The sequence below is a fragment of the Carettochelys insculpta genome, chromosome 3, assembly GCF_033958435.1.
Source record: "Carettochelys insculpta isolate YL-2023 chromosome 3, ASM3395843v1, whole genome shotgun sequence".
Classification (NCBI taxonomy): Eukaryota; Metazoa; Chordata; order Testudines; family Carettochelyidae; genus Carettochelys; species Carettochelys insculpta.
This window is the reverse complement of record NC_134139.1, coordinates 51,596,170-51,619,634: the sequence shown is the minus strand read 5'-3', so window position 1 is coordinate 51,619,634 and position 23,465 is coordinate 51,596,170. Positions and strand designations below refer to the sequence as shown.

At 44.4% G+C, this 23,465-nt stretch overlaps 1 protein-coding gene across 2 annotated transcripts in view; it reads left to right on the top strand.

Annotated features, from left to right (window-relative positions):
- ALK (ALK receptor tyrosine kinase) overlaps window positions 1–23,465 on the top strand; it is a 562,657-nt gene that overhangs the window by 528,487 nt on the left and 10,705 nt on the right. For both annotated transcript variants that reach the window (XM_074989827.1, XM_074989826.1), the window contains 5 exons: window positions 2,589–2,687; window positions 3,443–3,629; window positions 7,993–8,083; window positions 12,519–12,583; window positions 13,589–13,718. In XM_074989827.1, the coding sequence (XP_074845928.1) occupies window positions 2,589–2,687; window positions 3,443–3,629; window positions 7,993–8,083; window positions 12,519–12,583; window positions 13,589–13,718 (572 nt within the window). The remainder of the gene's footprint in view (window positions 1–2,588; window positions 2,688–3,442; window positions 3,630–7,992; window positions 8,084–12,518; window positions 12,584–13,588; window positions 13,719–23,465) is intronic.

The window sequence follows — 23,465 nt, the reverse complement described above, 5'->3', positions numbered from 1 at the left end:
CTTCGTTGCCGGCATTTGCAGTGGAAATACAGTGTGCTTCAGTGGCAAGGAAGCTGACATAAGGGGCAGCACTGCTGATGTGTTTTGCACTAAGAATCTGGACAGCACTTGAAGCAGTTAAGTTATATTTTGCACTGAAGGGGCAAGGTGTGTGATTTGTGGGTCTGGGGGCTCCTTAACGGGGAAGCCTTTGGTTACATTGACACTGTATCTGGCACAGATCAGAAAGAGAACCCTGATCTGAAATTAACTCTCACTCCCTCATCCCTAAAAGAGGAGGAATTTTCCCAGATTTGAGATACAGGTGTGGGGAGCAAATGGCACTTTCCCCAAAGTGTGTTTCATCCTACGTGTTAATTTTAGGGTGCTGCCCTTGGCTGTGGAGGAAGACAAGTCTTTGCAGGGAACTCAAGCCCCCAGGGTCCCCTCTCATGGGTTATGCATGGGACTGCCCTAGGGAGCAGCTTGAGTAACAGGCTCAAAAAACAGCTCTGCTCTCTGAAACTTTCAACAAGCGGAGACCCAGAGGCAGCCTGGAGGATGCTCTTTGACCTACCCACCTGTTCCATGGGCTGAAGCTACTGCAGCTCTACTCCAACCTCGTCAGGTGCCACATACCCTCACCCCTGATTGGCCCCAGTGCTCCGTCTAGAAGTTGCAATTGGCAAAGGTGGCCAGAATGTCAGCTGCTCAAGGAGCAAAGACCCCCTTGTTCGACCATGCATTGGAGGCCTCTCTCTTGTGATTCAGAGTCTCAGCTTTTCCTAGGCACTGTGAGGTCTCTGCCCTTGCAGCAGCGAAGGAGGCTGGCTGATTTTGTACTTCCTACATTTTATCCTTCAAAAAACAGAAGAACTTCCAGCAGCCTAAGTAGCCCCTTGGCCTCCGGTAAATTTGTTTCCTCCTTCTTGAAATCTGAAATGGCAACACTGAATTTTCCAGTCAAACTCAACCTCCTAAGTTTTGGCCTCCCAAGAGCCAGAGATGAAGTGCGATAGGCCTGAGGCAGAGGGAGCAACAAACATCACGGGGCAGAGGCCAGTAAGGGAAGGCAAGGATGAGAATTCCGGTCTGTGCTTTATTTGAGGGCTGAATACAAAGCATAGGCAAGCACAGTGGCGTATATTTGCCCTGCTTATTCTCTGAGCTCCTGTACTAGCCTTTTCCCACACATGCATATGTTGAAGAGGTTCTAAGTCTAGCAGGTAGAGCTGGGGACTCGAAGACCGTGTTCTCGGTTCTATTCCCAGCTCTGCCACTGACTAGGGAAGATTAACCGCTTTACATTGCACAGTCTCCCCATCAGTAAAATGGGGCTATTCAGATGTATTTCTCTGGGCATGGGGATGGACACAGGTTGCCTTGTGATCCGTGGTAGGAAAGTGCTCCATAAGTAGTATTAAATTGCAGACAATGCAGGGGGGCTGTTACAAGCCAGCTCACTCTGCTATGTGTACTAGAGTTTTACCCACCTGTAGCCATCGATTCTTTGTGCTGAAGAATGGATGCATTTAGCACAGGGGTGGGCAAACTACAGACCACATCCAGCCGATCAGCCATTTTAATCTGGCCCTCGAGCACTTGCTAGGGAGCAGGGTCAGGGGATTGCCCTGCTGCAGTCAGCGCCTGGAAGTAGCATGTCTCCCCTCTGCCTCCTGGGAATCACAGCCAATAGGAGCTACAGGGGTGGTGCCTACAGATGGGAAAGCATGCCAAACCCCCTGGCCACACCTCCACATAGGAGCTGGAAGGGGGACGTGCCTGTTCCTGGGAGCTGCTTCGGGTGAGCATCGCCCAGAGCCTGCACTCCTCACCTCCCCATGTGTCCCAGTACTCGCTCAGACTCCTTGGTCATCTCCCACCCTCAGTCCTATTCCAGAACACGCTCCTGTACCCTGAACTCCTCCTCCACAGCCCCATCGTGTAGCCTGCAACCCCAGCTGGGGCCCTCATCCTGCCCTCCATGCTCCAAACTCCTGCCCTAGCCCCAATCCCCCTCCTCCCCTCCGAATCTCTCAGTCCAAGCCCAAAGCACTGTCCTGCATCCCAGACCCTTCGTCCTCTGCCCTACCCCAGAGCCCACATCTCCAGTTGGAGCCTTCACCTCCTCCCTCACTCCAAGCCCAGTCTTGTGAGCATTCATGGCTCTCCGTACAATTTCCATAAGCTGAGGCGGCCCTCAAAAAGTTCACCCACTCCAGACTGAGCAGATGATATATTGCAGTTGTCCTCGTTCTGGTTTTGCTGTGACTTGGCATTGATGGCGATACTCAGGCCCCAGATAATTTAATATTCTCTTTTTCACCCAGTTTTATATGGCCTTGTGTTCAAAGCCAGTGAGTGTGCGTGTTACTTTCCCGAGAGGAAAACATCTATTTTTATGGTTCAAATTTAACTGAGGAAACTGAAACAATGAGCCACTGGTAGCCATAGATCTGGGAGCTGATTGCAGCAGAGGTTCTCCTCTGTTTCCTACAGTGTCAGAGTGACAGACAGAGCTAGTGGAAGGAGGGACAGAAAATATTTTTAAATAACTGTAGGGATATCATTTAAAGCAAGTAACCCCCTTCCTTGTTCATCTCTTTCAGCTGACCCTGTGGCTCATCTTCCCCTTTCCTTGGTCTTGTCTGTAGTGACTTCGGCACTGGTTGCTGCCCTCATTCTGGCTTTTTCCGGGATCATGATAGGTGAGTGTCTCATAAAGCAAAACACGCACAGAGCAGCAAAAGTTGTGGCATATTGTGCTTCTCATCTAAGGTGTTTCTAGTGGAGCCAAGAACATAGGCATTAGGACACAAACTTTAAGCTGTTTTGTGTGTTTGTTTGTTTGTTTGTTAAAGAAAACTCATCTTTTTTGAAGGCTCAGATTGAGGATGCTCCTGTTTGGGGTGCAGGAGCATGCTGCAACATCCTGCTTGTGGGTTCCTTCAGAAATAGTCAGAACAGGGATGGAGAGGGTGAGCGCTAAGACCCGGAGGAGGCATTGCTTCTTGTTGTGTCTTATACCTGCTTTCCATGCTGGTAAGCTAGGCACTTATTCAAAGTCCTGTGTCCAAACACCCTGGAAGTTTGGAAAAGCTGGATTTGGATCCATACTGGGAAGCCCAGACAATCTCTAATAAAACAGATTTGTTATCTCCAAGTTCACTGTTAGTGGATTTCATCCTGTTCAAATTGAGAAATGCTGGAAGTCTCAAGAATGAGTTAGTTCTTAGACTAATTTCTAAATTGAACAAAGTTAGATAAATTCAGCTGAGCATTAGGAAAGCATCCAGACTTCTGCAGGTAGGCGTTCAATGTGCAGCAGTTTGCCAAGGCCTCTGTTAGTTTTGTTCACTAGAATTTGAGTACTGTACCAGTTCCACTGCATGTATGTTCTGTGCTGGTTGCCTTCATGTTCATCGGATGGTCTGCATCCTGATTCACTGTGCTCCATTTCTAGTGTATCGCCGGAAACACCAGGAGCTGCAAGCCATGCAGCTGGAATTACAAAGCCCTGAGTATAAACTGAGCAGACTGCGTACCTCCACTATTATGACAGACTACAATCCCAACTACTGCTTTGCAGGAAAAACCACCTCCATCAGTGATCTCAAAGAGGTGCCTCGGAAGAATATCTCCCTGATAAGGTAAGCTCATCTATTTGCCTTCCCTGCACCTCACTGTACACACTGTGAGTGCACACACACACACACACACACACCATTTTTCTCACACTTTCTCATTTTTCTACATATCCACACAGCTGGCCTACTTTGGGGCACACAAGGGTCTAAGGCAGTTAGGGTGGTAGTCCATGCTTTCCACATGATGAATGTGGTGACTAGAGACTAGCCTTAGCCTGTCATAGGCACATTATTCATCTTCTGCCTTGTAGAAGGAATTGAAGAGCTATCACCACGAAGCCCAGTAATTCAGACCCCAGAGAGCTTTCTTCCGGGCTCTCAAAGACTTTGTGGAATTCCCCTTGTGTTTAGACTGAGTTATTGGAGGATGGGGACCATGAGGGTTAGAGGAGGTTCGTTAGAAGTCTGTGGCTGGATTCCTGGCAATAAGAGTAACATCAGCAACTGGAACAACAGGAGTGAGCAATGAGAAGCCTCCTCCATGTCAGAGTCAAGGAAGCTTGCACTACCCCCTTTGTGGATGAAGAGAAAATTCCAGGACTGTCAGTCCGGCAGCTTCCATCTCCTCTACGTTCACGGTGGTGTTGTCACGCTGCGTGTCTGAACCCTGAATGACATGTGACGTAACTGTTATTGCACTTAGTTCTTTAAGATTCATGACGTGAAAACCAGAATAAGCAGCAACTCAAAGCTTGTATAATGAGCACAATGAAGAAAATGTGCATTAATGAGGCATAACATTTTTGTTTCCTTTTTTCTCTTTCTTGTTTCATAATTAACCCTTATTCATAATATGTTCATAACATCTGCCATCCCCATTTTTAGCACTTAACTAATGTTGTTAATCTCTGGATCTGAGCACTCTACAGAGCATGTGTTAACAGATGGGGAAAACTGAGGCACAGGCATAGGTGAGTCTGTGGCAGAAACCAGATCAGAATTCAGGTTTCTTGACATCCATTGCACCTTCACAGCTTCTCATTTGATGCTTTCTTTAAGTAAGATATGTAATTGTATAAGGAGTTGTTAGCAAATTTAGAGTGTGGTTATTAAATAAAAAGTTTATCCATGATAGGACATCTTTTTAGCACATTTCTTCATTACACAGAATAAGCCACACACCTACTGGGTGTGGTCGACCATCCCAGGTAGTGTCACCTAGACCACATAGATAGAGTTTCTTCTACAGCCTTAACTGAGAGCCAGCTGGCTTTCAGCTTGAGTGGTAGAGGCTCTTGATTTAAGCTCCAGAGGTTCCCAGGTTCAGGTCCCTCTGTAAGCAGATACAACAGCAAGTAAACTAAAATTAGAAACTGCTCTTGTTGCAACAGAAGAGGACAACGCAGTGTGTTACATACTACTGTGCCAACGTGCTAACTTCAGTAGATTGGCTTCCTAACTTGTTGTCCGTGGCTCTATCTGGTTTTCAAACTTGCCAGTGATGGAAATGACCCTTGCTCTGATGGTTAATTACTGTCACTATTAAAGATTTACATCTTATTTCTCCTGTGAATTTGTCTAACTTCAACATCCAGCAACTGAATCATGTTTACCTTTCTCTGCGAGACTGAAGAACCCATTATTAAATAATTGTTCCCCATGTAGATACTTATAGACTATAATCAAGTCAGTCTATCACTATAAGGCAAATTTTCTAATCCTTTAATTAGTCTCATGGCTCTTCTCTGAATCCTCTCCAATTTATCACCATCGTTTGTCAAGTGTGGGCATCAGGACTGGGCACACTATTTCAGCAGCCATTGCAGCTGTGCCCAACGCAGAGGTGAAATAACTTCTATACCCCTACTTGAGATAACTCCATTCGTGCATCCCAAAATGGTATTAGTTCTTTTTGGTCATAGTCTTATCTTGGGAGCTTTCATGGGCTGATTATCCCCTTTAACTCCCAGATCTTTTCCAGAGTCACTGTTTGTCCAAATAGAATTCCCTATCTTGTAAGTAAGGCCTATGTTCTGTGTTCATAGGTGTGCTCAGTTATGTACTCTATGAATACTTAATGACAGTGTCCCATTTACAGCTATATTTTGAGACTTATCAGCCAGTCTTTTACCTCTTGTGACAGGGTCAGGCCAAAGGGCTAGCTTAGAAGGGGAGAGAGGCAATATTAAACAAGCAGAGACAGTCTGGCTAATTAACAGAGGGATACTTCAGGACAGTGGGGTACAGCTGACCTATGGAAGCCGCCGAGAAGAGGCTGCTATAAATCAGTTAGGGCCAGCTCACCTCACTTGAAGCTGCCCCGGGACTTTTTAAAAAGCCTTCCCTGCTGGGTGAAAAGGGAGAGAGCAGAAGAGGAAGTTGAAGTGAGATGAGGAGGTGACAACAGACTGAGAGAGAGTTAGACAGCTGAGGAGAAGAACGCCAACTTTGTCAGATTCAGCAGGGGAAGTGAAGAGTTCCCACAGGGAGTGTTTGGTCTCCTATCCCCCCAAGTGACCACCAAGGTCAGCCAGAGGCTGGGGAGGATGGCCTGCCCAGCCCAGGCAGAGCAGGGGGCACCTACCACTGCCCCCTTCAGCCAGGAGAAATAAATCCAAACCACAGTTAGAGCATGTGGGGCCCAGACCACAGTACCCAGATTGCCTGTGATACTGTGAGAAGAAGAAGGGGCTGGGGCCCAGGAGTGAGGCTGATCTTCCCACACACTTTAATGTATCCTGTGTTAATTTTAGATCATTCTAGTTTTTAATTGAAATGTTGTTTGGTACTGAGTCAAACACTTTATGGAAGTCTAATTATATCATGTCAGAATTATTACCTTTCTCAGCTAAACTTGTAATCTCATAAAAAAGATACCAAGTTAGTTGGATAGAATCTATTTTCCATAAACCAGTGTTTATTTGCATTAATTACATTGTCATTTAATTTTTCAATTCTTTATTAATTGAGTGCCATGTCAGCTGCTCCTTTTTCTTGCCCAGGATTGATGTCAGGGTGAGAGACTTGTAATTACCCAGGTCATCCTCTTTGCCCTTTTAAAAAAGTGGCCCAACTTGAGCTTTCTTACAATCTTCTGAAACTTCTCCAGTGCTCCAAGAGTTATTGAAAATCAACATTAATGGTCCAGCAAGGTCCTCAGCCAGCCCTTTTAAAACTGTGAGGTGCAAGTTATCCCAATCTGCTGACTTTAAAACATCCAACTCTAGTAGCTTCTGTTCATTGACCTTCTTGACACTACTGGAATGAAAAAGATATTATCGCAAAATGATGAGACTACATCATCTGTTTTTTTTCTCCAAATATAGAACAGAAATATGTATTGAACACTGCTACCTTTTCTGCATTATTGATAATTCTATCATTCCCATACAGTAATGGACCAATACTGTGGTAATTTCTTGTTATTTCTAATATATTTTTAAAATCCTTATTGTCCTTAACTCTGCTGGCCATAGATTTCTCATTGTGTACTTTGACTTCCCTTATCAATTTCCTATGCTTCCTAACTTCTCATGCACATTCAGTACTATGAGCTTCCACCTTCTTCCATTTGTAATTATATTTTATAGCTGCTTTCACTTCCTTATTAAACCAAGTCAATTTTTTTTAAATTAGCACATCTTGCTTTCTCAAATTTGTCTGTTTGGGTAACTAGTAAGGTGGTCTTTGTTATTTGTTTTTCTGATTAAATTCTCCCTCCCAATTGATTTGGTTCATCATTCTTTTCAGCTTTGTGAAATTGCTGTTAGAGAGCAAGAGCGAGAGGGAGTGTACTAGATTTGACTTTATTCAACTTGTACATTTATAAATGTGATCAAGTGGTCATCACTTGTACCTAACCTACAATTAACGCTTAGTGTTATCATCATCCTCGTTATCTGTTAAGATAAGGTCTGATAAAGAATTCCCTCATATTTCTCCAGCATATGCCACTTACTTTGAAGGCCCCATGATCATGCAACTTTTTCCCTACATATTGTAGATAGGTGTGATTTGGTGATTTGTATCAGTGATTACTAGTTCCCCATCTTGTGCTTTATCTGTTATGACATTGATCCAATAGCATTTGAGATCATTTCCTTCTGAGTTATCAATGACTTGGAAATGGGTGATGCCATTTTTGACATATATATTAAGGGTCCACAAGCTGTTATTTCTGAGGGCTCCCTCCCCTGGCAATTAAATATGTTGTGCGTGAAAGACAGACAAAAGATTGGAATGCAAGCCATGTTCCTGCAAATGGCTGTGTAGAGTAGTACCAGTAGCATGGCCAGGACTGACATTTCAGCCCTTCATGTTTTACTCAGGTCGTGGATGCTACACCCATATTCTGTTTCTTGTGATGAGAATATTACCATGGGCATGTTCTGCATTTAAACTTCGTTATATTTTCTGGTTTATCCAGGGGTTTGGGCCATGGAGCCTTTGGTGAAGTATATGAAGGCCAGGTGGTGGGGATTCCCAGTGACCCCAGTCCCTTGCAGGTGGCCGTGAAGGTAAGTGACAATATGTGAATAATCACAGGAAAAATACTTTGTGCACCTTTTGATCCAGAGGCCTCAAAGCGTTATAAAATCCTTGATGAATTCAGCCTCACAACACCTCTGGAAGATGGTGTGTATTGTCCTTGTTTTACAGAGGGGGATACTGAGACATAGACCAGGGGTGGTGATTTCCCTACGGTCACCTGGACAGAGCAATAGTATCTACTAGTATCTGTTTTACGCAACATTTTTGTTTTCATAGATTTCAAAGCCCTTTGCACAGGGAAGTAAGTACCACTGCCCCCATTGTGCATGATCATCCACAGCAGGGAATAGAAGCCAGCTTTAGTCTACCTAGTCCAGTGCCCTATCCTTGCCATGAGCCGTGCTGCATTGTTCACAGTCCCCTGCCACAACCACTAGCCCTACTCCCCACCCCTCACCTCTTCTGGTGCTGTGGGCACATCATGTCCCCCAGCAAGATGTTGAGAATCTTTCAGCAATTAATCCAGCTGACTCTATCTTAGCCAAATAAGAAATGGCATTATGGAGATCTTTATTTCCAAGCTGTCAGCTTGCTTGCATCTGTTACCATCGGACCATATTCTGTGTGAGGTGTGACAGTCCTGTAAGTAAAGCTAACACATAGCTCATACCGATGAGCTCCAGCAATGGGGAGTGATAGAGCCCAGTGCACCGAGTCAGTAATCATTCAGCTGTTACAGTTTATTAAAAGCCACTAATGACTCATGGTGACCTACATCCTCTTGGTTTGGGGAGGCTGCTAATTTCCTAGGAAGCCCTCTGCTTGTTTTATAGTAACAGAGAGGGAGCCGTGCTAGTCTATATACTACCAAAGCAAAAAAGCAGTCAAGTAGCACTTTAAAGACGAGCAAAATAGTTTATTAGGTGAGCTTTCGTGGGACAGACCCACTTCTTCAGACCAGAGTCTGTTCTGGTCTGGCTATGGTCTGAAGAAGTGGGTCTGGCCCACGAAAGCTCACCTAATAAACTATTTTGTTAGTCTTTAAAGTGCTACTTGACCGCTTTTTTGTTCTGCTTGTTTCGTTTTTGCTTTTGTTTTTTTTGTGCAGCATAACCCTCTACAACATGTGACTGATGCACAGCAGCGCAGGTCTGTGGAGGGTGCATGCTCCGTTATAGTTCAGCTCAAAGAAAGGGCCACTTGCACCTTTTCTTTCTTCCTGTCTGTCCTTGTGGGCTCATTTACATCCTGGGAGGAACCCTGGCTAGCCCAACTGCATCCCCCTCTCCCCACCTTCTGAATTATCCTGATCGTCAAGTCCCTGCTTCAGAGCCATCAACATCTCATCATGAAAGGGCTGGGCAAGCCTGCCCTTCAATCCCAGTCAATGCCACTGTGCTCGCAGCTAGAGGGATCGCTACTGGACGGTAACATTCCTGTCCGTCAGGTTGATACACCTATTAGTGTGTGAGGGTGTCAGACAATATAAAAAACCCTCTTACTGCTCTCTTACAAACTCGTCCACTGATCGGTGATGTCTATCTGCAGCGTGAGTATCTGCGGGTGACACAGACTGTAACAATGTTGTGGGTGGTGTTGGACACACAAAATGCCAGACTGGCTGGTCAGTAAAGATCCTAAAATATCCTTGATGTCAAGCAACAAGTGCACGCCATGGTCAGACCTGACTTACTCTTTGTGTCGAAAAAGGCCAGATATGTGGCCACCTGGAGCATGCTCCAGTGCAAACTCTGCCCCATGCAAAATGTGTGTTTGACCATAAAGCAGAAGAACTATGCACTCGTGATGAAAAATGTGGCTCCAAAGATTTCTGTGAAGCAGCCAAAGCTGTATCCAGACCTACCCAATCTGCATGTTGCTGATGGTGAACTTCTCATCACAAGTCACATTGCCACCTTCCAACTATGGGATGAGTGTTTTAGTGAACTACTTAACCATTTGTCTACTGTTTATGATGAATCACTGGATAATATCCACAAATTGCCCACATTGAATGAATTTCACAATCACCCCCTACGAGCCAAGACATTGAAGGTTGTTCAAACTATGAAAAATAACAAAGCTCCTAATCCAGTGCTGTTCCAGACAGGCCTGCCAGTGGCTGGGGGGTGGGGGGCCAGCAAATGGGTCAGTTGCCCCCGGGTCCAGAATTTTAAAGGGGCCCTGAGCTCTGGCTGCTACTGCTGCTACTTTGAAGTGTGGTGGCAGCGCTGCTCTGGCTGTGTGTGGCTGTGAAGGAGTTGGCCGGGGGGGCAGTGCTACAGTCCAGGTGACTCTGAGGATTGAATGTCTTAACCCTCGTCCCTTCCACCCTTGGCCCTGTCCCTTCCAGGACACACAACTGGGCCACCCTCCCACCTTACCCCAGAGCCCATGGTGGCTGTCAGTCCCACTGATTTCAGCTGAAGCTCTTAAACATTGACAGGCTTTTTCAAATTATGATCCACATGTGGCTTGGTCTCTTAGTAACTGCAATATGTTAGTATTGCCACTGTCTACGAACATGAAGCAAAACAAGTGGCTGAGGGTAACGCCGACAGTATCTCTTTGCTGTCTGTGGCCAGCAAGATTCTTGCATGGATCCTGTTGAACTAACTCCTGTCCCAGTCGTTAATCATACTCTATCCCAGTCTGTGCTTCGAGGAGCACAGTTGACATGATTTTCCTCGTTCAACAATTACAGAAGAAATGTCACAGACTCTCACCTTTGTTCATTGTGTTTCTTGCTCTGTCCATGGCATCAGGATGATCAACTGTACTACCCTCTGGAACTTGCTCGCTAAATGTTGATGTCCAAGTAAATGTATCCACTTCATCCTGGAGCTCCATGAGGCCATGGCTGAAGGAGTTGGGGTTGATGCTTATTGTAACAGATTCATTTCCAATCACAATTAGGTAAAGCAAGGATGTGGCCTCATTCCTTGGTTTAGTCTTTTCTGCAATGTCAGACCAAGCCCTCTGTGGGTCTTCAGATGACATGTTAATAGGCTTTTGCTCTGATGAGTTCTTCAGTCTTTCCTGTCTGTGTGCAAAAATCAAGGTTTCTGCATTGGACCAGGACCTGCCATATGCCAATGACTGGTTCTTGATGACACACTGAAGTGACACTATGAGATCTTACAAACCACTTGCTGTGGTGACTCGTAACTTTGGCTTCACTGACAGCAAAAAAAAAAAAAAAAAAAAAAAGATCATGTGCTAGCCAGTTCCTCAACAACCTGACCAAGACCCATCAATAATTTTGGAAGGTGCTACGCTCCAAGCCATCAGTTTACTTATCTTGGCAGCATGTAGGACACCAAAGTGACAATTGACAACAACGTGTATACACAGATTAAGAAAGCCATCACTGCGTATGATTAATTCCATCACCAAATCTGGAAACAGCATGTAATCTGACTACAGGTATAAAATGATGTCTATAATGCTGTTGTCCTTAAAACTTTGTTTTATTCAGTGCAAAACGTGGACCTTTTATCAATGGTGCACAAAAATCTTGACAGTTTTTGTTTATAACACCTTATGATTGCTGGGCATCAGCTGGCAGGACTTGATTTGCAACGTGGAATTCCTGGCAAAAACCAGTTTGATTGCTATTGAGCTCATTTGATCTGCATCCACTTGAGAGGGACTGGCCATGTAATTCATATTCCTGAGACTCATTTATCATAACTAAGTTTTCTATTGCCTATTCGGCTCCAGCTGTTGTAAGCATGGAGGGCAAATGAAAAGCTTCAAAGACTCCCACAAACAAAATCTGCCCCAAAATGGAAATTTCTGACTCTGCCTTTGAGCAGCTTGGCAATCGTTTACATTGTGTGGTGCCACAGCCGTTAAGAATGGATGTCCAGGATTTTGAGAAGAATCACGTTAAGCAGCCAAAAGCAAAGTGCCAGACAGGTGGGGAGCATGCAGCTCCATCAGCACAACTAGGCAGAAGGTTCTGTGGTCAGTGAGGTTAATTATGTTATTCCCAGATTGGTCTGTGTCATCATATGAACACCCATTAGTACAAACCACGATTATTGATGTCTCCCCTGAAATCAAGGTGAGTAACATCAGACACAGATTTCCAGAAGAGCAGTAGCTGAGTATGATCGACAAGAAAGAATATGTGTAGGCCTCATATTGCACTCAGCATGATAGAATCCTCTGTATGTACAACACTGTCCAACTAACTGTTTGCATTATGGGAGGTGTCCTCTTCATTTGAATTATTTGGCAATAGGCCAGTGACTGATGGACCAATATTCTAATCTGATGGCAAATCCCATGTTTCCACCAACAGGGGTTCGTAACTCGGTCTGAAATGGCATGTTAGTTAGCTTTGATGAGAGTCTCTTGTGTAAAGAACAAGATCACTGCAGACTGTGTTTGCTCTGGGATTTTATAGTCATGACACTAAAATCTTTCCCACCCTTCTTGTCCGGTCTTTTCCAGACATTGCCAGAGGTTTGTTCAGAGCAAGATGAGCTGGATTTCCTAATGGAAGCTCTTATTATCAGGTGTGTTACTAAAAGGTAACCAAGGGCTTTTGTAGGCTGTGCATGGCAGAGCACAGGTCCTATAAGATAAAAAGTCCTCTGTCATGAGGTATGTTAATACAGTCAAACTGCATTTTTTGCCCAAAGATATCAAAGTGCTTGGCAATGACAGGTGGACCCTATCCTCTTTTAAAAAAAAAAATTCAGATGGAGAAACTGAAGCACAGAAAGAGTGATGCCAATATTCTTAAAAGGGTCCCCTGAGTTTAGGTGCTTTAAGTTCTGAATGCCCAACTTGGAACACCAGGCCTAGTTTTCAAACATAACCTCTCCCATTGACTTAGAGCTCAGCATACAAGCTGATCTGGCCTGTTTGTTTTAGGCTGGCCATTCAGAGTTACTGGGCAATTTTGGAAATGTTGGCATTACATAATCTGCCCACCCAAAATCACACAGGGTCAGTGGCAGAGTCCCGGATGCCAAGCAGCCAATCTTGCATTCCACAAAGGTCTGGAGATGCAAATACCCCCTGCATAACAGACCCCCATGTTTCTGTACTGCTGCTGGAGCAACCTTACGTCCCAGTCCCAGACATGGGGAAGTCAGAGGGAATCTAGAAGACGTGAGTAAGGAGAGTGCATGACCAGAGCACAATGAATTGTGCTGTGACTGTTCTCTGCTTTCCAGGGGCCCAAAGGCTGTTCCAGCCCCAGAATAGAGGGAGTGCAAAAGGGACAGAAAATCATTCTTCCCATCACCTCTATTCCTGGTCTAAACACAGAGACAGACTAACAGAGAATTGAGGCTGGTGTCTCCAAACCAGTAGTGGTGCTAATTAGGTCTAGCAATGGTGATGCCTTTGACTTGATAGCATCACACACTATGCATGCCTTTTGTCAAGCACTCCTTCAGAGGTGGTGTTTCCCCTGGAAAAGTACCTTCTCTGTGGTAAGGCAAATTGACTCTCCACAGTAAGGGCCTTTTGGTTCAAAGCCGCTGTTCAATTTAGCCTCACTCTCTCTGCAGCAAGTTCAACCACCAGAACATAGTGCGCTGCATTGGAGTCAGCTTGCAAGCCCTGCCACGCTTCATCCTGCTGGAGCTTATGGCTGGAGGGGACTTGAAATCCTTCCTGAGGGAGACACGGCCTCGACCGGTAAGAGAAGTTGAGAGGAATTATCTTCCCCCACTACCTTTGCAGCTTGTACCTTATTCTCCCTGCCAGTTCTTCCTTATTTTACCACACTGGTGTTCTTCCTGTATCTTCTCCCTAAGAGTTTTTGAAGTTGTCATGAATGAGGCAGGGAAGGGATTAATCGCTTCCTGAGGTAACTTGAGCCCAGGAGAGCCAATAGGAGTGGAGTGACTTTTTTGAACTGAGAACAATTGCTGTTTAAGGGGATTTTGTCTGCTGGGGAGGCAGAGAGAGGACAGAGGGGGAAGGATGTCTCCCAAGTAACTGAAATGAATCCCATAAATATCCTGGCTGTCTCAAAATCAGCCAGAGAGATGTAAGTGAAAGGAAAATGTATCATGTAAATAATGTGATCAGGTTATGGTTATTTTGAATTTGGTTGGACTGGCTATCTCTGATTTCTTGTTGTCTTGGTTTATTGTTTTACTGCACCTTTTTTTTTTTTTTTGGTTTGCTTTGACTTGATGTTTTCCCCGTGTAACTGTTAAGCTGAATCCCAAAGAAATATTTTCAGTGTGTACCTGCATGGTTTATTTTCTCTTGTTTTGTGAATAAATTACTGTTTCTACGCAATTGATCTGATACCTGTGTCCTGACAAGGGGCTGTGAATGTGTATGCCTTGGTCTAGAAGGCCAGCTACTAAATGACAGTTCTTTGTTGTATACCCTCTCCAGAGGGAGGGTTAAGAGCTTGGGAGTATCCCCACGTGAAGATATTCCCACTTGTGTCTTCCTGGGGTAAGGGTATTTTTATTTTACCTGTGTGGTGGCAGCATATCCTCCGGGGACCAGAGGATATGTGACCCTGAGAAGTTTTAAAGTAAAGCCTGTGGATGGGCAATGTGTTTTAAGTTTTGTGGTCCCCCACTTTCTGCACTCGGAGTGCCTGACACAAGTATTACAAATACCTAAAGTAAAGCAAGCTCATGCAACTGACCTACTAATTTGGAGTGTCCTTTAATAATTTTATCCTAATAACATGCTGCTGCCACATAATTAGAACCTGTTTATTTTCTGAAAATCTGGATGCTTTAGAGCAGTAGTTCCCCATCTGTATTCCAGGGACATGTGTAATCCATGGAGCACTTGCTGGTCACATGGTGCTAGATCCTTCTCCTTATTCCAGCTGCTTCTACCTGTCTTCAGGCTCTTTGAAGATTAAGAGGGAGGAACCAGTCTAGGGTTATATCTACCTTAGGGAAAGTAAGGCGATTCCAGATACACAATTCTAGCTATGGTAGTTACTTAGAATTGACTTACCTGGCTGTCCTCACTGAAGAAGGTCAAGAGGAGAGTTTTTCCCTTGCTCCTTGCGTTACATGAGGAGTACAGGGGTTGACTGCTGACCCCGACAGGTCAGTGAGGCCCACTGCTCTATAAAAGGAGGAGAAAGTAGAAGGCACCCTCAGGAACCTGAGTCTCTTAGCCAACACCAGCCAACATGTAGGGAAGAGGGGGATATAAAGCAGACAGATAATTTATCCATGAGATCACTGGAGATAGGTCAGTTGATGGAACAGCTTGTCCAAGGGAAGAGGGGGAGGAGGAAGAATAGATCAGATGGCAATAGGAAAAGAAAAGCAGAAAGTATGATTTGCACTTTAACAAAAAATACATAACATTTATCAGGCCAAATCCACTGAAATAACATAAATCCTTCCCCAGTGGTGCCTTGTCATATCTGCAATAAGCACAAGGCTGCAATGTGGCAGCAAATGGAGGATGAAGAGTCCACTAGATAATCTCGCTAATAATTCCACACCACCCTTCTGTTATAGAGCATTGGTTAAGGGAGCAGAGCCTTTTGTTACTAGACCAAATACCAACTGACAGGGACTGAAAGTGGCTATTATTGTTGCTATTTATTTGAATTGCAGTAGCACCTAAGACCCCCAGTCATGGACCAGGGCCCCATTGTGCTACAGCCTGTACAAACACAGGACAAAAGGTTGGTCCCTGCCCCAGCAAGCTCCCAGGAAATTTAGAGTTCAGTGGCTGATGTGGGAAAAGTTGATGGTTTCACTTGTGAGCTTTCCTCAGTGTTTGCCCCCTTTTAAAATATGGATTGGCTTTTTCATTTCTGTGGCTACTGTTTCTAAAATCCCTGCACCCGTACAATCTAGAGGGCTTTATCAGACCATTGGTAGCGTTAGCAAAAAGGAACAAAAAATATTTTGGTTGAAAGAGTTTAAATACGTCCCAGAGTTATCAGCCTGTTTCTGGAAAAGGAAGATGTTAAACGCTTTGGAAAAGGAGAAATTTAGGCCTGCTCTCACTCCAAGGGAAGATACTGGTGAGCTGAAGCATATTTATTTGCTCTGGTGTAAATCAGGAGTTGCTCCATTTAAGTCTCTGGAGTTGCATGAGCACAAACTGATGTAAGCAAGAGGAGATGCATCCCTTGAACTGGTGAGTTCAGGAACCTGCCATGCTATTTGGAATGTCCTATATTCTTAGATTCTTTCCCAGTAAAACCAGAACCACTAGAAAACACAGTACAACAATAAGTAAGAAGTTCGGAAATGGGCAGTGACTGAAGTTTGCTGATGCTAAGCAAAATACATTAGCATCCCGCCAAACCACTGGATCAGAAATGGTCTAGATGTCAGGGAAGTTTAGCACCAGAGCCAAACTTGTCAGATTGTCCGAGGGTACGTCTTCACTACAGGGAAGATCTATTCTGCCATGATTGATCTTCCAGATTTCGATTTAGCACCTAGTGGGGATGCACTAAATCGAATCTGTAGGGCACTCCCCTCAACTGTGACACTCCTGTTAGGAATAAGGTAAGTCGACAGGAGTGCAGGCTCCTGTCAACCTCTCTTAGTGGAGAGGGCATGGAAGCTCAAATTAAGGTGCGTTGACTTTAGCTATGTAATTAACGTAGCTGGAATTGTGGACCTTAATTCAGCCTTCCGTTGTAGTGTAGTCCTGCCCTTTATCTTTCTTTGGGCCCAGAGCAAAACTGGGGATTCTGTAAAATCATAGGTCTTGAGAAGAAAGGAGCTGATTGTAATAAATGCAAAATGGATAAGTTATTGAGGCTGCTGAACACAGACTCAGTAGTTCTCCCATGTGCTCTAGCTTCTAAAATGATTAAAAAGAGCTTATGCTCCTTGATTTATACAGGGTCTCCCTATGCCATGGCTTGCATTGAGCACTTAAGAAAGTCTTTGCTGGCCAAACACCCAGCACTGTGCGGGAGGGCAGGGTTTGAAATACACATCTGGATAGTACCTAGGCTAGAAGAGAGTTCAGTTCTATGCAACACCTTGTGTTGTGTCCTGTCAGAAATCACAATGAAGATGCACCTGACTAAAGGTGAACTCACACTGGACTCAAAAATGATATGAACGCAGGCATAGTTCAGAGCTCAGACCGGCTATCTTGGACTTTGCAGCTTGGGCTCCACTCTTAATGTGGTGCAGCAGATGGTATCTTCCCACTGAGTTGGTACAGAGCCACACCCCTAATGCCAGGGCAAGCTGTGCTGCTGGAGGTGCTGACTGTCAGATGACAATGAGGAATGATGTGTGGTCAGGCCCACCATCACTTCACAGTGTGGTGCTTGGTTTAGCTCATTAAACGAGAGAGAGACGATAAGACAGCAGTGACCCGGTGGAGAAGTACCAAGAACGTTTATCATGAACTGTCGGCATTGTGAACTCTTGCTTGCTGTAAAACGAGCCACACTCTTTTGATGATAAAAGGCCCTTTGTCTTCGTAGAATGAAATCACTGACACTGCCTGCTCTGAGGGTTTTGTCTTTTCTTTGCCCTTCTGCTGTTTGTAAAGGCCACCCAATGTGTCAGTGCTTTCATCTCCCTATGTCAGCTGCTGCTCTGCTGAGCCTCGCTAACGGCTAGTGGTGAATACCGAGTTGAGAGAGATGCGCACACAAATGAGGAGATATAGAAAACTTCAGTATGCTTGTGCTGTATGCAACAATTATTCGTTCCTCTACCCCTCTCCTTCCTTCCCAGTCTCTTCCTTGACCTTACTTCTGTGCTTCCTGGTCTCCACGAGGTGGGTCAGGAATAACAACATCCCATCGTCACCCGTGGGGCCACATTTTCTGAATGGCAAGGAGTATGACCAGCCCTGTGTACAACTGCCTTGTGGCTATACAGCGTATATCTACTCAACCCAGTTCACAGCAACCCTACACTGAAGTTCACAGCAGACAATCTGAGGATATGCCTACACTTAAAGTCTGCAGCATTTGAATGTAGACGCTCACTGTAGTGCCTGGAGGGCTTCTGCCACAGCTGTAGCTAAGCCACCACCTCAAGAGGCAGTAGCGAGGTCAACAGAAGACCTTTTCCATAGACCCAGTGCTAGCTACCTCAGAGGTTGGGTCAGGATGACAATGTCGCTCAGGTGTGTGTTCAGTGTAGACCAGCCCTCAGAGGGCAGGCTGTAGCATTCTGACTTTTCCTTTTCTCTCACAAATTTCTAACCTCTCAGACTCAGTCATGCCCAGCCAGAAAATAGTGTTTTAAAAAACATTGATGGCCCTTATTGAGAAGAGAAAGTTTGACTTCCTAAGAGATATTAATTATAAAGAGAAATGAGCTTAGGCAGATACAGCGGTAATCCTTTACTGCTGCCTACTGAGGAAGTACCCTTTCTGTCTCTCCCTTCCTGCCCTTTCTCCTCACTCTTTCGCTCCATTCCTCACCTCTTTTTCCTAATCTCCCTGTCCTTTTGTTGTTATCATTTACAATTCATCTGTCGCCATTGCATCAAGGTGCCACATACAATAAAAGAAACATTTAAAAATACATATTCCACTGGACTCTAAAAAGGAAATGTAACATCATTGCCCAAATCCTCAGATGGTGAAGAGTAGCCTATAACAAACAAGAAAAATGATCACATTGACTTCTGTGGAGATTTATCAGTTTGTCATATTTGAGGATTATCAAGCCCAAGCCAGAAAGTTCAGCTCCAGGCTCTCCTGCATTTCAGGGATTTATGAACCAGGGCTTTTGTTCTCTCCAACCTCTTATGAGGAGCATGTAATTAAGGACTGCCCTTCCCTCCTCAGCAGGGAGGCTAGTTCTGTAGATTTGGGAGGTACTTAGCTACTCAAATCCCAGGAACTGAAGCCTTGATATACTGAGGACATTACAAAATTCTCCATTCTGTGGAGCTCATGGGCCTGTTTGAGCCTTTTCCCACCTGGAAAAGCCAGCAGAGGATGGCTTTGGAAGATAAGCAGTAATTTCTTCAGCTTTGTATCCCACAGCCTGATGTGCAGAGTCGTGATGTTACTGAGCAATAGTCAAAATTTGTTTTAGGGTCACTTTCACCTTTAAAGAGGTTGGATGTAAGGGGAGAGGGAACACAAAGGTCTCCCTTTGGTGCTAGAACATAAGAACATAAGAATGGCCGTACTGGGTCAGACCAAAGGTCCATCCAGCCCAGTATCCCGTCTGCCGACAGTGGCCAATGCCAGGTGCCCCAGAGAAGGAGAACAGAAGACAATGATCAAGTGATTTATCTCCTGCCATCCATCTCCTGCCCTTGTACTGAAGGCTAGGGCACCATACTTTACCCCTGGCTAATAGCCATTTATGGACCTAACCTGCAAAAATTTATCGAGCTCTTTTTTAAACCCTAATAGAGTCCTGGCATTCACAGCCTCCTCCGGCAAGGAGTTCCACAGGTTGACTGTGCACTGTGTGAAGAAAAATTTCCTTTTATTAGTTTTGAACCTACTACCCATCAATTTCATTTGGTGTCCCCTAGTTCTTGTATTATGGGAAAAGGTAAATAATTTTTCTATATTCACTTTCTCCACACCATTCATGATTTTATATATCTCTATCATATCGCCCCTCAATCGCCTCTTTTCCAGACTGAAAAGTCCCAGTCTCTCTAGCCTCTCCCCATATGGGACCCGTTCCAAACCCCAAATCATCTTAGTCGCCCTTTTCTGAACCTTTTCTAATGCCAATATATCTTTTTTGAGGTGAGGTGACCACATCTGCACACAGTACTCAAGATGTGGGCGTAACATAGTTTTATATAGGGGAAGTATGATATCTTTTGTCTTATTATCTATCCCTTTTTTAATAATTCCTAACATCCTATTTGCTTTATTAACTGCCACTGCACACTGCGTGGATGTCTTCAGAGAACCATCCACTATAACTCCAAGATCACTTTCCTGATCTGTTGTAGCTAAATTTGACCCCATCATGTTGTACGTGTAATTTGGGTTATTTTTTCCAATGTGCATTACCTTACACTTACCCACATTAAATTTCATTTGCCATTTTGCTGCCCAATCACTCAGTTTGCTGAGATCTTTTTGTAGTTCTTCACAATCCCTTTTGCTTTTGACTGTCCTGAACAACTTGGTGTCATCTGCAAACTTTGCCACCTCACTGCTTACCTCATTTTCTAGATCATTGATGAACAAGTTGAACAGGATCGGTCCCAGGACTGACCCCTGGGGAACACCACTAGTTACCCCCCTCCATTGTGAAAATTTACCATTTATTCCCACCCTTTGTTTTCTGTCTTTTAACCAATTCCCGATCCATGAAAGGATCTTTCCTCCTATCCCATGACCGCCTAATTTACATAAAAGCCTTTGGTGTGGGACCGTGTCAAAGGCTTTCTGGAAATCTAGGTATATTATGTCCACTGGGTGCCCCTTGTCCGCATGTTTATTAACCCCTTCAAAGAATTCTAATAGATTAGTTAGACACGACTTCCCTCTGCAGAAACCATGCTGACTTTTGCCCAACAATTCGTGCTCTTCTACGTGCCTTGCAATTTTATTCTTTACTAGTGTTTCTACTAATTTGCCTGGTACTGATGTTAGACTTATCGGTCTATAATTGCCAGGGTCTCCTCTGGAGCCTTTTTTAAATATTGGCGTTATATTGGCCGTCTTCCAGTCATTGGGTACCGAAGCGGATTTAAAGGATAGGTTACAAACCACTGTTGATAACTCCGCAATTTCACATTTGAGTTCTTTCAGAACCCTTGGGTGAATACCGTCTGGTCCTGGAGACTTGTTACTATTCAGCTTATCAATTAACTCCAAAACCTCCTCTAATGTCACTTCAATCTGGGAGAGTTCCTCAGATTTGTCACCTAAAAAGGCTGGCTCAGATTTAGGAACCTCTGTAACATCCTCAGCCGTGAAGACTGAAGCAAAGAAATCATTTAATCGCTCCGCAATGGCACTGTCTTCCTTGATCGCTCCTTTTATATCTTTATCATCCAAGGGCCCCACTGCTTTTTTAGTGGGCTTCCTGCTTCTAATGTATTTAAAAAAACATTTTACTATCATTTTTTGAATTTTTGGCTAGCTGTTCCTCAAAATCTATTTTGGCTTTTCTTACTACATTATGACACTTAATTTGGGAGTGTTTATGTTCCTTTCTATTTTCCTCACTAGGATTTGACTTCCACTTTTTAAAAGTTGCCCTTTTCTCTCTCACTGCCTTTTTAACATGGCTGTTAAGCCATGGTGGTTCTTTGTTAGGTCTCTTACTGTGTTTTTTTATTTGGGGTATACATTTAAGTTGGGCCTCTAGTATGGTGTCTTTAAACAGTTTCCATGCAGCTTCCAGGGATTTTAATTTAGTTACTCTACCTTTTAGTTTCTGTTTAACTAGCTTCCTCATTTTAGTGTAATTCCCCTTTTTGAAATTAAATGCCCGAGTGTTTGACCGCTGCGGTGTTCTTCCCAACACAGGAATATTAAAAGTTATTATATTGTGGTCACTATTTCCAAGCGGTCCAGTAACAGTTACCTCGTGGACCAGATCCTGCGTTCCAATCAGGACTAGATCGAGAATTGACTCTCCCCTTGTGGGTTCCTGTACTAGCTGCTCCAAGAAGCAGTCATTTAAGGCATCAAGAAATTTAATCTCTGAATCCCGTCCTGAGGTGACATGTACCCAATCAATATGGGGATAATTGAAATCTCCTATTATTACTGTGTTTTTTATTGTGATAGCCTCTTTAATCTCCCTTAACATTTCAGCATCACTATCACTATCACTGTCCTGGTTAGGTGGTCGGTAATATATTCCTAATGCCATATTCATATTAGAGGAATGAATTGTTATCCATAATGATTCTATAGAACATTTTGATTCCTTTAGGATTTTTGTTTCATTTGATTCTATATTATCCTTCACATATAGTACCACTCCGCCACCCGCACGACCTGTTCTGTCTTTCCGATATAATTTATATCCCGGTATGATAGCGTCCCACTGATTGTCCTCATTCCACCATGTTTCTGTGATGTCTATTATGTCAACTTCCTCCTTTGATATGAGGTACTCCAGTTCACCCATCTTATTAGACAGACTCCGAGCATTTGTATAAAAGCACTTTAAAAAACTACCACTATTTATATGTCCGCCTTTCACAGACGCCTTGGATTTTTTTATATGCTACCAGTGCAACCCTTGCCTACTGCAGTTTCTGACTGACTTCTTCCTCTCCTCTAAGGAGCAAAAGCTGTAAGGAGCTGGAAAGCGGCTTTTCTGTGTGTCAAGGTGACCCCTGCACAAAAAGGGGCTGAAAATTCTCTTTCAGACCAGTTACTCAGATAAATTGCCATTGCCTAATAAGTCACATCTGCTTTACAATTTCAATTTAGCCAGAATAAAAAGTATAAGGGAATTAAATCAAGAAAGAAAAGGTGTCACAATCAACTTGTGGCTTCATCCTTCTGTATCCCTGGTTTGTTAGCCCAGTTCAGCCCAGGGGACAGTCTCTGCACCCGAAAGCATTGAACTTCTTATTCACGGTATATCCATTGAGTTGTCCATTAGAAAGGCTTAAAGCAGCCTCTGCTCAGACGCCCTAAAAGAAAAGATGGTAGGACATCAGCACCCTTTTTGTTTATTTTTGGCTAGATGGTCAGTGCTGGGCAGCGGCACCAACAGCTGCTGTGGGCCTGGCTTCCTGCCCCCAGAAGGAGCGGGGCCAAGCACAGATAGGGCAGGATATAGGGAAGTCAGCCCTGGGCCCACCCCATACTCCCTCGGGGTGGCAGCACAGCACTCTGTGGAGTTTCAAAGGGACTCCTTCCTCCCTTCCGCTCACCCACCCCCATCAGTGGGCCTGATGCTGGTGACTCACTCAGTAACCAGCAAAATAAGACTAAATGAGATTCTCCCTCAAAAAGTAAAGCTTCAGGGTACAACACTATGCCCAAACAAATAAAAACCCAGCCTTTTTCTTCTGAGTCTGAGTGCTTTAGTAACCTCCGTTTGTGTTAAACCGTGTGTGTGGTAAAACAGGGGCAGGATATTGTGTCTACTCTGTCCTTTCTGCTTACTTGTGTGGGATGCTATTCAGCTGAGCCTCTGCTCAGATAGCATACAATGCAGGATACTTTGCAGTTCTTTGGTGCTGCCTTCACAGCATTAGGTACCTTCAGGCTGTGTTTACCTCAGCCCTTTCAGGCAATGCTAAGACCTCAGTTGAAGCAACCAGTGCTTGCTGTTTCCAGTTCAGTTGTGCATGCTGGAAACTACAAGGGAGCTGGGAGCCGGTTCCACGCCCAGCCAGCTGGTTAGGCTAAAGTGCATTATGGCTCAGAACTGGCGCAGGGCAAGGAGCAGCATACCAGGTCCAGGAACCTTTCATCAAGAAGGGAGGGAGGAAGGAATTTAGAGAGCTAGGTACTGATGACTCACATTGGTGTGAGTGTCTGTGGGTGGG